The sequence below is a fragment of the Homalodisca vitripennis genome, chromosome 2, assembly GCF_021130785.1.
Source record: "Homalodisca vitripennis isolate AUS2020 chromosome 2, UT_GWSS_2.1, whole genome shotgun sequence".
NCBI classification, from domain to species: Eukaryota; Metazoa; Arthropoda; class Insecta; order Hemiptera; family Cicadellidae; genus Homalodisca; species Homalodisca vitripennis.
The window spans coordinates 223,254,372-223,268,785 of NC_060208.1; the positions used below are offsets into that span (position 1 = coordinate 223,254,372).

The window sequence follows — 14,414 nt, forward strand, 5'->3', positions numbered from 1 at the left end:
GTTTAGGCACAACTTAATCATATCTAACACAAAAATTGGATCAAAACCAATTTCCATTAACTCGTAAGAATTTCAACATAAAAAAATAATCAATTTGACTACTTGCTTAAATAATATTGCCTACGGACTGATCCAACTCTGAAATGAGAACAGAAAGTAAAATAATGTGTTGGGTTGGCCGGACCAAATAAAGCAGGCTATGTGACTGTTTCTGAGAATGATAAAATAAAAAAATAATGATTATCCTGGAAGAAAAATCACCGAAAATTGCAAAAGCAAAAAAAGTTACAAGCTGCCAACTTTAGCCCTGATCACCACGTTTATTTGTTTTAAAAAGGAATTGTAACGCAACACAGCATGTGATTGTTGGTTTCTTGTTTTGAAGAGAAGAATGTGCATAAGGGAGAAGAAACAAACCTAATATCACTAAACTACTTTGATCTCTATGGATGTCCCCGCAGCGGTGTATAGGTCTTAGATCGTCCCATAATATTTCTTCAGATGAGAAACATGGGCCGACATAACAAGTGTGTTCTGCCTTGGGACACCTTAAGGTCACAGTGACTGGAGATATGAAATCATATAAAGTTGTTTAATACCATGTTTCCGACAAATATTTTTGATGGTAAAGACATTTTTTATACTTCCACATTAACTTTATTTAAAAAGTGCTTTCGCCGTTTAAGGCATCATCAGTTTGATATTCTTTACAGAAAAAACATATGTTTAAAATAGAATAAACATATGATAAAATAGAATAAAATTTAAAACTAACTGTAAAGACCAAAAATTAATAAATTATAAAAGAATTATGTAGAAAAATATGGTTTGCAATTCATAATTTTGGAATGGATTTCTTTTTTCACTAATGGTATAAAAATATCACTGAAATTTACGGAAGGTTGGGAAATACAATTATCTTTTAAAAGTGTCATACACGCACTTTCAATTGTATTTCTCTTAGTCCAGGAATATTCTTTAAACACTACAATAGACGATTCAAAATTTATATGATGATTTTCCTTTACTGCATGTTCAACTAATTTAGATTTTTCAATGTTTCTTTTTTATAATTATAAATATGTTCTTTTAGCCTAATTTCCACAGGTCTTGAAGTTTGGCCGATATACGTCTTGTTGCAACCACAGTCAATTTTATATATCACATTCTTGGTTTCCTGTTGTTTGTTTTTCGGTTTTAATTTTGTTAAGTAGCTTCTTATATTATTTTGTGACTTAAAAACAGTGCATATGTTAAATTTATAATTTATCCTACGAATTTTTTCTGATGTTCCCTTTACATAAGGAATAGTTGCGGTAGTGAGATAATTAGGATTGTCTTTTTTGGTAATTTGCTTGCAACTTTTGTTTTTAGACTTAGCTCGTTCAATAATTGACTGAGGGTAGTTGTTTTTAATCAAAAGTTCAGTAGTATAATTTTCCTTTAAAATTTTATCTTTGTTATTAGTTACCAACAAATTATTAATCTTCTGGAACAAACATTGTGCTAATCCAATGTTTACATGTTGAGGATGATTTGAATTATAATTAAGGTACTATCCACTGAAAGTCTTCTTGTAAAATAATGTTGTTTTAATTGTGTTTTCTCTTGTTTTTGTTATCAAAATATCAAGAAATGGAATTTCACTGTTAACTTCATTTTCACTAGTAAATTTTATCGATGGTCTAATTGAATTGATGTGTTTTAATGTCTTTGAAGACTACGAAAACAGAATAAAAGAATCTAATGTTCTCAGTTAGATATGAGAGGCTGAACTCTGGGGCAATTCGGGCAGAGATTCAAACAAACGCGCCAGGCAGTCAGTCACAACATTGTCTTTTCCCCTAGCGTCTTTTTCTTTGACCGTAAATTGAAAGGTATCGATGAGAGTAGTCCATCGTAAATTTTTTCTGCTAACGGGGGTTCTCAAGTATCCACAAGAGTGAGGAATTGTCGGTGTTAAGTGTAAAGAAACGATGCTCCAAATATTATAAAAAATTAGTGAAGGTACAGACTACTGCTAGTACTTATGAATTGCATCTTCTTATAATATAAAAATGAAACTGTTCGTGTGTAACAGCATCACTCACAAACGGCTGGACGGATTCGCCTAATTTTTTTTTTTAATTTGTTCGTCTTGATCTGTAGAAGGTTATAGGATACTTTTTATCCCTTTCCCGATTTCAGGATTCCGCCCCACTGGTTACAGAAATACCCGTAAGAAATGCATTGCAGCAAACATATGTTATTAAGTGAAAGAGTCTTTTCAAATTTTTTAATCAGCTGTTCTTTGTAAACATATATAATGCGACAAAAAATATATTTATTATATATAATTTAATTACTATTTTAAATTTTCTTTACACTTATAGTAATATATATAAAATGAATGTTTGTGTGTTTGTCCTTTATATACTCAGAAACTATTGGACCGATCACTATGAAAATTTGTATTTTTCTATGTAGAAGGTTTATATGCAATGCCCATTGATGTAACTCACCACCAGGCTGTACTGCAAGATATAACAGTTATCAAAGCGCCTGCACATTATGAACTGCAATTACGACACAGTTACGTTTATTAAATAGCCAAACACTATTTGAAGGCAAAGAAATATACGGGCAAAGCTTAAGAGACGCGTGCGAAGCCGCGGGAAACAGCTAGTATCGAATAATTCCTTTCGTGCACTTTTGTTGAGAAAGCCCGGGGCCCACAGCTGTACATAAAACATTTATATTGAATGAGTGTTTTACATACGTGAAAATAGAACACTTATAATGTTAATGAAACATATTTATGGCTAATTGTATTCTGAGTAAATTACAAAGTCAAAACAAAACAACACGTGATTATATTAACAACACTTTTAAAACAGCTGGTAACAAAGTCAAAGGGACATCAAAATTCTGTAAACGTGGGGCTGGAGCAGAAACTAAGGCTCGCTTAATTTGGTGGAAGACTTTGTTGTTTCTCATCCTATATGAACTGAACATCCTTTATTTTTGATCTTTTTAACGGCTCACAGATTGACGTGAAATTAGGAATACAATTTAAATAAAAGTCACACATTCCGAATCCTGCCAACCTTTTAAGCATTTTTGGGTTGAAGATAATTAATTGTTATTAGGGCGAAATATATCTCAGTTTATAGTAACTTTCCCATCAAATATGTGGCCCAAAAACCTATTCTGATAGGCGACGACAATATTTTCCAGATTAACAGTAATCCCTGCCTGAGTAAGTTGATCTAGAACTAATTTGAGATGTCTTCGGTGATCTTCAAGAAAATATTAAAAATTACAGAATATAAAATACAATCACCGAAGACTTTATTCTTTACCTGAGTTACGATCATGCTCCCACTAGCTAGATCGAAAGGCAGGTAGTTCTATTCCCATTGGTCAGTGCTTGTGACAAAGGTTGTGTATTTCTTGGAATCCCTCGTATTATCTGTTTGTAAGTGGAAATCAAGTCTAACAACGAAAACACATTTACCATGCTTAGGAATTGAAATGATGACTATGGTTGGCGTTCGGGGTCAATTCAAGATGCAGAAAGTTGCTTAAAGCTCGCCCACCAGGCTTGATGAATTTATCTTTTTTGCACTAAAGACACAGGACTTCTGTAAGGAAAAGGTGAAAGTCTATTAACGAATTTCTCCAGAAGGCATTCGACGTAATCATAACTCAACCCCATTTCGGAGGCAGGAATATACACACCACCTGAAAGGAATGACAATACACTAGATAGAACCTGAATCTAGAAATCAAAAAGCCTTTCTCCAAAATGGAACCTATGCCACCTTTCTCTACTGGTCCCCTCGAAATTTTCAGTCATAAACGGCCAAGTTTCAAACGGGAGAGAAATTTGGCATTGAGCCAAATTAATGTACATTTCAGAAGCCTGTATCAAACAAGATAAATTACACCTGAGCCGGTAATCTTTTTCCTACAATAAAGAGAGGGTTCATGAAAAACATGCTAATGTTAATATGAATGTGTGCCAAAAACGGTGCAGAAACATATGAACTATTTGCATTATACACCATGAAAACAATTCTTCAACCTTCTTTACAGCAACCATGAATCAAGACAGGGAAAACCTATAAGATTTTAGAAACTATAAATCTAGTGGATACAGTCTTAATAAGAGCAGAGGACTGCCATATCCTCTGGAGTTATAGGAATTTCAAATGATCCAACCATACGCAAAGCCGGAGGTAAAGAATTAATGGCATTTTTTTCTGTGATTGCTCTATTGAAAATTTTGCTTTTCATTATTCATATTCATTGATGTATCATTCAAATTGATTTTCCTGTATAGGCCTACCACAGTATCTAAAATTACGTTACTTAGAATCTCATGGTTATTACTAAATTGAGGGTTTGGCTGCTGATTTACCGTATGGACATAGTTACTGTTTGGCTTAACTTGACTCCACCCGTAATTGTTGGACTGAGAATAATAATTACATATGGCTTGATATTCCTGGAATTCCAGCCGCCTCGCGGTTGGTTAACCTAGAGAGATCGATTAGCATGAAAGGTTTTCTGAGGTATCTGGAAGCGTACTGGACCGATAACACAGAGATAAGTAAATCGTAACCACGCTTAGCTTTCAATGTGAAACGTTATGTGGGGTGTTTCACCAAATGTGGACGATTTCTGGGCGATAACTAGCTAATTTAATAGGTACGTGGACGATAATAAACCACTACACCATTAAGAACGTAGACAAGAAAAAAAATTGGAAGGAGGAGTTTCCAGGCATATGATATTTTCTCGTATTGGACAGGGAGAAAAGCCCCATTTTGTTCTTTAAAAAGTTCTTGACCCGTTTAATTGTTGAGAACGATCTTTCAGAAGTACAAGACAGTTATACTCAATTATTAAAATAATAATTATCGTTTACTAAAAAAGGTATTGAAAATGTTATGGGGAGTCCGAACCTCTTGGCTCCCTCACTGGCTACGTCCTTGTACACTGTGCCGGGACGTTGCGAGAACAGGTTGATCAAGTCAGTCTGTCGACTAAATTGCGCAGTTAAAGTTCACCCTACAGAATGTGGAAGCCAAGAGAGCAAGGGCTGGACCTGGTCCTGTAAAAACTAGAAGGCGGAAGTCCTTAATCATCTGTACTACTGATAATATGAAATAAAAGAAATCCAGAAATGAGCTCCACTTCCAGGATTGGTAAGCGACACTACTAGTAGCTATGATTAAGAAGAAGGCTTGATACTGCTGAAAAACAAAAGAGACAGACGCCACGCTTAGACATATAGATATCTAATAAGTCACTTGTAATTGAACATGGATATTTTGTTAATGGTGAAACAGTTTTTTATTCAAGTAAACATTAGTTAATTTTGTTTAAGCAATTAAAACTATTTTCTACCTCTATTAAAATAATTAAGGTCACGTCTGTTGATGAAATATGCAAAGCACTTCAAGTAAAGTAAATACAGCGAAAAAACAATTTCAGCTGTTGAAATGCTTCAAAGAAGAGATTAACTACGACTCAACTGGAAGTGTTGAGATCTCGAGAAAAAGTTTCTTTTCTTCGCAAAATTGGGGAAAGATGTATTATTCAGATAACATTGAAGACTGTTCCATATTTAAAGAAGTTTAACGGAACTAAGAGAGTCAGAACGGTTATAAGTATCGATCAATTTTGCTGAATTACGACAACTGTGTGGTGTATGGTAACACTACATGAGAAGGTTTACAGTGACAGCAATTGAATTGCTTTGTTTTTTATGAGAACAAAAAGAACGACAGTAATATATTTTTTAATCGTCCCATTATTGTTTAAAACAAACCCTCGACGACACGGAGGGTGAGACGCAGACTCCAGAGGGTTGCCCGCGCGCATGCGCCGGCCCGGATACCACACCTCGGTCCGGACACCAGACGCGCTGAGACAACCGAGCGTGGACTTTCTCGCCGCGCTGAACTTTGCTGGCTGAACCTCTCCCACTGTTCGCCGGACCCCCCTCGCCTGACGTGAGCCGCCCCTGCGTGCCCCTCAGTGACGAGTGACGAGTGACATGAATGATCTGCGCCGGTGGAAGGCTCGGAGTGTTAAGTGACAAGTGATGTGGAGCTATATCGAACCATGAGGATTTACTGCCAGTCTCACTCTCTGGTGTTACAGCTATGTGGTTTAGCGGCGACATTCTTGGTCTTCATGCCAGGTTCGTCCTACTCCCTTAGTCTCTGTCGTATCAGTAGGTTGTTAGTATGTATGAGTAAAGCTTTGCGTTTGTTGTAAAATTTTATTCAGAATACAATGAGTTGTACAATTATGTGTGCCAAATTATTTATTATTTAAAAATACTTAAATTTATTCCCACTTAATTTACAAGTGATTAATTAATTTCGAATTATATTCCAAAAATTATAATTAAAAAAAGGTTGTGTGTTTATACAGAAAAAATAGTGAAGTAAGAAAAATTCTGTTAGTTAAGTCCTTTGTGCCGTCCGATACTCGTTAATAAGAGCTTTAATAGTAATAGTTATAACTTATGGGTATAATAATTCTACACTTCATTTCACAAGTGATTGGTTAATTTCGAATTATTTAATAAAATTATAATTTTAAAAAGAAATTGTGAGTTTAACTATTTAACTGTCTCGTAAAAATAGCTAAGTAGAAGAAATTCAGTTAGTTAAGTAGTTTTTGCCGTCGAATACTCGTTAATAAGAGCTTTAATAGTAATAGTTAATACGTTATAACCTATGGGTGTAATAAAGACAAAGAGAAGATTAAAAATCAAGCAAACTTAAAATCTTTGCATTGAGTATTTACAAACCACTGAAATGTTATTATATACTTAATTTCACAAGTGGTTAGTTAATTTGAAATTATATTTAATAGAATTGTAATTTAAAAGAAATTGTGTATTTAACCCGTAAAAATAGCTAAGTAAGAGAATTCAGTTAGTTAAGTCTTCTGGGCCGTCCGATACTCGATAATAAGAGCTTTAATAATAACAGTTATACGTTTCTAATTTAAAAAGAAATTGTGTGTATAGCTAAATAGGAGAAATTCAGTTCAGTGTGCCGTCCGATACTCGTTAATAAGAGCTTTAAAAATAATAGTTATAAGTTATGGGTGCAATAAAGACTAAGAGAAGATTAATAAAGCAAACAAGCTTAAAAACATTTCTATTGACTTAGGATATCGCTCAAAGAATTGATGTCCTTCATTAACAAATAACCAGTTTTCGAGAAAAGAAGCAAATTTAATTTTAGATGAACATAATTCTAACTGTGACGGCAATTATTTGGGCTTAATATAATTTATAACGGACGATTTATTAACTTTGGGAATTAGAACATTTGTTTTCAAACATATTTTATGGCAATAAACTAAATTAAAACTTATAAAATAACCGTAAGATTTTAAAGACAAAAAGCTGTTGCACTGGCAGAATTTTCAATTTAAAGGGAAAATGAGAAATGAACTAACTCTTATATTTGTATTCAACAGAACCCGCAAAAAGTTCTTTTATAGAACTATTAATCTTCTACATGATGTTAGAAACAATTAAACTGGACAGACTACTGAACCTCTGTGATTTACACTATACGTCAGTCCTGATTAGAACTGGAAGGGTTAGCTAAAAACTAATTAAAAGATAAGCATACAACAGTTTTCGTATATCATACTAACTTAATTAATTGTTTAGGTTACGCTAGTAAAATAACCATTAACTTCATTTTTAACTTGCAAAATCATTATTAACATTGTACGCACATAAATCATGGTGGAGATGACACGGCGTGAAATTCATATAACATTTATAACTTTAGGGGATGATTGAGTTAGAATACCAAATGGAAAATAATTTACAGGAAACACCACTCAATTTATTATAAATGCCATAAAATAAATCCTAACTTCTTCCCGTTTATACAATCGGATAAAACAATTTATATATTTTTTACTTTTAAGTAAAATTATTTCAAAGCGATATGAAATTTAAATGTTTTAATCAGCTACATGTAATTTTATAAATCGTAAGTGAGAAAATTATATTCTAGCGCCATAGTTTTTATTTTGGTAATAATTATATAGTTAAATCTTGCTTTATATTTAGTTAGTTATTACCAAATTCTTCTTAAACTTATTTGCTACACCTTAATCACTTAGAAATTGTGTAGAAACTGAACTGCTTTAAGTTGAAACTTAATTCTTTAATTTTACCGTACTACCAACTTTTTGTCATATTAAGAAGTACCGAAGCACAATTAAATTTAAACCTGTACATGTTTTAAATAGAAATTTAACACGATTAAGGATATATAGCATTAAAATCATCGTTAAGAATTAAATATATAAATAGTTTTGTTTGTTTGAAAAAGGTCTTCCACTTCTAACAGTTTTCTTTCCCAAATATGTGTATGAGGGCCTATACTGTGCATAACAATAATTGTTAAACATTAAATATATAAATAATTTTGATTGTTTGAAAATGGTCTTCCACTTCTAACAGTTTTCTTTCCCAAATATGTGTATGTAGGCCTATACTGTGCATAACAATAATTGTTAAACATTAAATATATAAATAATTTTGATTGTTTGAAAATGGTCTTCCACTTCTAACAGTTTTCGTTCCCAAATATGTGTATGTAGGCCTATACTGTGCATAACAATAATTGTTAAACATTAAATATATAAATAATTTTGATTGTTTTAAAATGGTCTTCTACTTCTAACAGTTTTCTTTCCCAAATATGTGTACGTAGGCCTATACTATGCATACAAATAATTATTGTTCAACATTAAATATATAAATAATTTTGTTTGTTTGAAATTGGTCTTCCACTTCTAACAGTTTTCTTTCCTAAATATGTGTATGTAGGCCTATACCATGCATAAACATTATTGTTAAAAAATATATATATTAATAATTTTGATTGTTGCAAATGGTCTTCCCCTTCTAACAGTTTTCGTTCGCAAAGATGTGTATGTAGGCCTATACTTATACATAGTACCATAATTCTTAATAAAATGGAGACACATAATTTATCCCACTATAGCGTTGATGGAGTGAAAGCTGTTCTATTTACAAAGGCTTTGTTGATACATCGGTATAAATGGTCGGCAGCATCTATTGACCGAGAATCGCATTGTTAGCGCTGATGTGTTTGCGATGCCGACCCGACTTTACGACTCCTCCGCTATTTATTCACTTCCTCCGATCGATCCTGGCGTTTCCTCGATTGTCAGTGATGCAATACATTTCATATTGTGTGCCATAAATGTATTTCATCCCTTCACGTAAGTTGTGGCTTTATTTTATTCACGGAATACATTTACGGAGAGTTGTTGAATTTAAGAGATGAGTTATGAAGGAATTCGCAATAAATATACGTATGGATCTACATATATTTCACGTAAAAATATCTCTTAGGTAAGTATAAACGTATCCGCCGGATGGGTCTTACGGATGTTGCCCGGTTATGATTGTCGTTCATCTTTTGTGATTAATTTTAGTCAATAGCTATTTTTCGTAAAATCTTAAATGAAATAAAAAATAAATGGTTTTCTCTTGCGTTTACACAAAGAAGGATACTTATTACGGGCCATTTTTTTAGCTGTAATGTTGAACCTATAGTAAGTTATAATGTGTATTCACACAATATAATTACTATTGTTTTTTAATTTTATAAATATCTCACCCACCATATATTAAGACCCCTTTTCAAAAACTGCATATACCCACCAGATGTATCTCGCTGATGTTACACGGTTAGGGTTGTCGATCGTCTTTTTGTGATTTGTTTTAGTCAATAGCTATTTTACGTAAAATCTTAAATGAAATTTTAGAAAATAAATGGTTTTATCTTGCATTTACATAAAGAAGGATGGTTACTACGAACTAATTTAATTTTGCATTGTTGTTATACCCGTAGTAAGTTATAACCTGTATTCACACACTATAATTATTATTGTTGTTTAATTTAGTAAATTTCTTAGCGAGCATCTATCAAGATCCTATTTTAAAAACTGGATATGTCCAACAGATGTGTTTTGTTGATGGTCCCCGGTTTTAAGATTGTCGATCATCTTTTGATAACTTATTTTAGTCAATAGCGGTTTTTCGTAAAATATTGAATAAAATAAAAATAATAATTGGTTTTCTCTTGCATTTATTTACATAAAGAAGGATGCTTACTACGGATGATTTTACTTTTGCATTGATGTTGTCCCCTTAATAAGTCATAACCTCATATGTACCTGTATGATAAATTATAAGTTATCATACTGTAATTATTATTGTTGTTTAGTTTAATAAATTTCTTAGCCACCATCTATCAAGATCTTTTTCTAAAAAAAATCTGGAGAATACCATATATTATGGTGAATTACACCTCCTTATAGTAGAAAATAAGTAGTAATAATACGCCTGTGCTTGTTGGCGTGGCAGTAGTAATGTTTATTGTAGTTTTGGTACTTCGGGAAATGAAGGAAAAACTGCTAAGGATAATTAATTTAGTTTTAAGAGTTGAGATAGTGACAACTGTCAACAGAAATATGTGACATAGACAAATTACAATACATACGATTATTGCTTATATAAGGATATTAAGTTTTTTACGATTTTTTGTACATATCTAATTTCCTACATAATTCTCAACAACATTAAATACGTATAATACAAGGTGTATTTCTTAAGTTTTATGAATGTTTCCGTGAATGAAAAGTAACATAGTAACATAGGTCTGATACTATAAATGTCCTATGTTACTTTAAGTTCACGAATCCTTGCAAAATGATCAACAAAATATTTTATGGTTTTCTTGGCTCTACAATATTTATTCTTTCAGGAATGTGACAGTCCCAATAAAAAACCCTATGAAATGAAACCTCATATGCACTGATTTGTTATTAACTACACAACTGAGTGTGCGTGTGCGTGTGTGTGTGTTAGTGCAACTGCTCCACGACTACCTACGCTGGGCGACTATAAGGGCATTTTCTCCGTTGTAGATAAGTGTCATGTTATCGTATGTTGTTTGCAGAAAACAAATGTTCTTCCAAATTTAGAGCTACTTAGAGCGGGACTGGAGTGTCGGCATTCTGTTCTGTCTTAGGTGAGTTCTAGATTTTTCTGTACAGAGGAATCTCTTGTATTCATCTCTTGTTATCTCTCGTTGTATAAAATATATCTCAATAAATTGAAATCCTCGCCAACTATATCAGACTTAGGAATTCTTAGACCGGGACTGGAGTGTCGGCATTCTGTTCTGTCTTAGGTGAGTTCTAGATTTTTCTGTACAGAGGACTCTCTTGTATTCATCTCTTGTTATCTCTCGTTGTATAAAATATATCTCAATAAATTGAAATCCTCGCCAACTATATCAGACTTTAGACTACTTAGAGCGGGACTGGAGTGTCGACATTCTGTTCTGTCTAGGTGAGTTCTAGATTTTTCTGTACAGAGGACTCTCTTGTATTCATCTCTTGTTATCTCTCGTTGTATAAAATATATCTCAATAAATTGAAATCCTCGCCAACTATATCAGACTTTAGACTACTTAGAGCGGGACTGGAGTGTCGACATTCTGTTCTGTCTAGGTGAGTTCTAGATTTTTCTGTACAGAGGACTCTCTTGTATTCATCTCTTGTTATCTCTCGTTGTATAAAATAAATCTCAATAAATTGAAATCCTCGAGAACTATATCAGACTTTAGACTACTTAGAGAATGACTGGAGTGTCGGCATTCTGTTCTGTCCTTTGGTGAGTTCTAGATTTTTCTGTACAGAGGACTCTCTTGTATTCATCTCTTGTTATCTCTCGTTGTATAAAATATATCTCAATAAATTGAAATCCTCGCCAACTATATCAGACTTTAGACACTTAGAGCGGGACTGAAGTGTCGACATTTTGTTTTGTCTATTGAGTTCTAGATATTTCTGTACAGAGGACTCTCCCTTGTATTCATCTCTTTTTATCTCTGTTGTATAAAATATATCTCAATAATTGGATCCTCGTCAACTGTATCAGAAAGAAGACTACTTAGAGCGGGACTGGAGTTTCGGCATTTTCTCTGTCCTTGGTTGAGTTCCTGATATTTTTGTATACAGAGGACCTCTTGTATTCATCTCTTGTTACCTCTCACTGTATAAAGTATATCTCAATAATTTGGAATCCTCGCCAACTATATCAGAAACTGGAGACCACTTAGAGCGGGACTGAAATTTCGACATTTTGTGCTATCCTTATTGAGTTCCTGATATTTCTATATAGATGACCCTCCCGTATTCATCTATTTTTTATGTTGTACAATATATATCACAATAATTTTGGATCCTCGCCACCTGTATCAGAAAGGAGACTACTTAGAGCGGGAGTGAAATTTCGACATTTTTTGCTATCCTTATTGAGTTCCTGATATTTCTATATAGATGACCCTCCGTATTCATCTATTTTTTATGTTGTACTCACAATAATTTTGGATCCTCGCCACCTGTATCAGAAAGGAGACTACTTAGAGCGGGACTGAAATTTCGACATTTTTTGCTATCCGAGTTCCTGATATTTCTATACAGATGTCCTGTATTCATCTCCTGTTGTATAAAATATATCAAAATCGTTTTCCTTGACAACTATATCAGAATAGAGACTATTCTGGATCGGAATCATGTTCTATCCTTTGAAAGTTCCGTATATTGCTATTCAGATAATTCTGTCGTATCTCTCGTAGAAAATATGCCTCAATAATTTGGAATCGTCGCTAACTCGTACTGCAGTCTATCCATAGCAAGACTGAATGGTAGGCATTCTGAGCTATCCTTCATGAATTTTCATAATACTAATAATAAAAGCAACCGAAAACTGTATTCCTTTGGTTAAGGTTGAAAGTGTTATGCTATTGAATTCAGAACAGTGTCAGCCATATGCATAAGTGAATATTCCAGTATATCTGAAATAGCCTTTATACATCTGACGTACTCTTTCCATTATAACGGCCTACTTTATATGTCATTTCACTATATAATAATTGTACATAGTACGAGTAAATATCTATACAAGACATTTACTAAAGCGTAATATAATAAGTAGTTATAACTAAGTCAAACTTCGTGTTATCGCATCTTGAAAATCACAAATCCAAAGTTAATTATTCAGCCTCACTCAATTTTACTATTACTCAATTCGCAGAGTTTCACAATAAAACCTATTCTTATCAGTTACTGTGCCTTGTTAATTTGGTACTTACATAATTTTGCAGTACGATAGGGGAGAAGTTGTAGGGCGGAGACAGAACAATGACTACTGGCCTTGTCGCGTATGTTATAACCCAAAACTAATACTAAATATGCATGGTGCATAGATAAAAATGATCAACAACAAAGTTAGGGGGCTAGTGTAGGGTGAAATCTTACAGAACTCGATTAAATGGTTTCACTGTATATTCTTATGGGTATTGTTTAATTTCAATTAAATAATATGTTTATTGGAAACGGGCTAAGGATATTACTCAAATTTAGATTGGTAATTATATGGCTTATGTTTTACCGACGAATTACAGCAAACATGTTTGGAGCTAAGTCACTGAGTCCCGATAATGCTCTTAAAGCTTTGATACTGTAAATAACTTTACAAAGCTTGTGATAGTTAAGTGTTGTGTGATGTATTGATTAACGCTTAGTTCGAATTAAACATGGCGACTGGCGATGATCAAGTGACTGGTCTGAGCCTCATCTTACTGAATGGATCTTCCCATTGATACTTTATCCTCATCCAAGATAGTTACTGAACACTAACGTTAATTTCTTAATTTAATAAATCGCATATTTATGGATAAATAACATAAAGTACTAAAGCCACTCTTTAAGTTATAAATTTTCTTAATATGGTTAAATGATAATAGCGGATAAATATCTCTTGCATTTTTCGAAATTGTGTTCAGTTCTGAAAAAAATTTGTTTAAAAATGAAAATGAAAATATTATTCGCTTTAATTGTAATAGCAACGATATGATAACACTTTATATGTACAATAATATTTCATGTCTTTTTGTATGCTCCATATACTAAATTGTAATATATGTATATATATAACATCAATTGGCAATCAATATATATATATATATATATATATATATATATATATATATATATATATACATACACACACACACACACACACACACACACACATATATACACACATATATATATATATATATACCTATGATGTAAATGTATTATCTAGTCCGTCGTATTTAGTTTATAAAAGTCTTAAAATTTGAAAAACTAATTAGTAAGTCCTTAACTACCCACTGGTGGACTGACCCAAAATTTTAATAAACCTTTAGGCTGTGCATCTTTTTTTAAGTCTCGCTGCAAAACGTGAAATTTAATAATAAATCAATGAGTTTATCTAGTAACACAACAAA

At 32.9% G+C, this 14,414-nt stretch overlaps 1 protein-coding gene across 1 annotated transcript in view; it reads left to right on the forward strand.

Annotated features, from left to right (window-relative positions):
• Positions 1-5,909: 5,909 nt before the first annotated feature.
• Positions 5,910-14,414, forward strand: part of LOC124355438 (zwei Ig domain protein zig-8-like) — a 61,646-nt gene continuing 53,141 nt past the window's right edge. Inside the window, exon 1 of the mRNA XM_046806578.1 lies at positions 5,910-6,193. Within this exon, the coding sequence (XP_046662534.1) occupies positions 6,115-6,193 (79 nt within the window). The 5' untranslated portion in view covers positions 5,910-6,114. The remainder of the gene's footprint in view (positions 6,194-14,414) is intronic.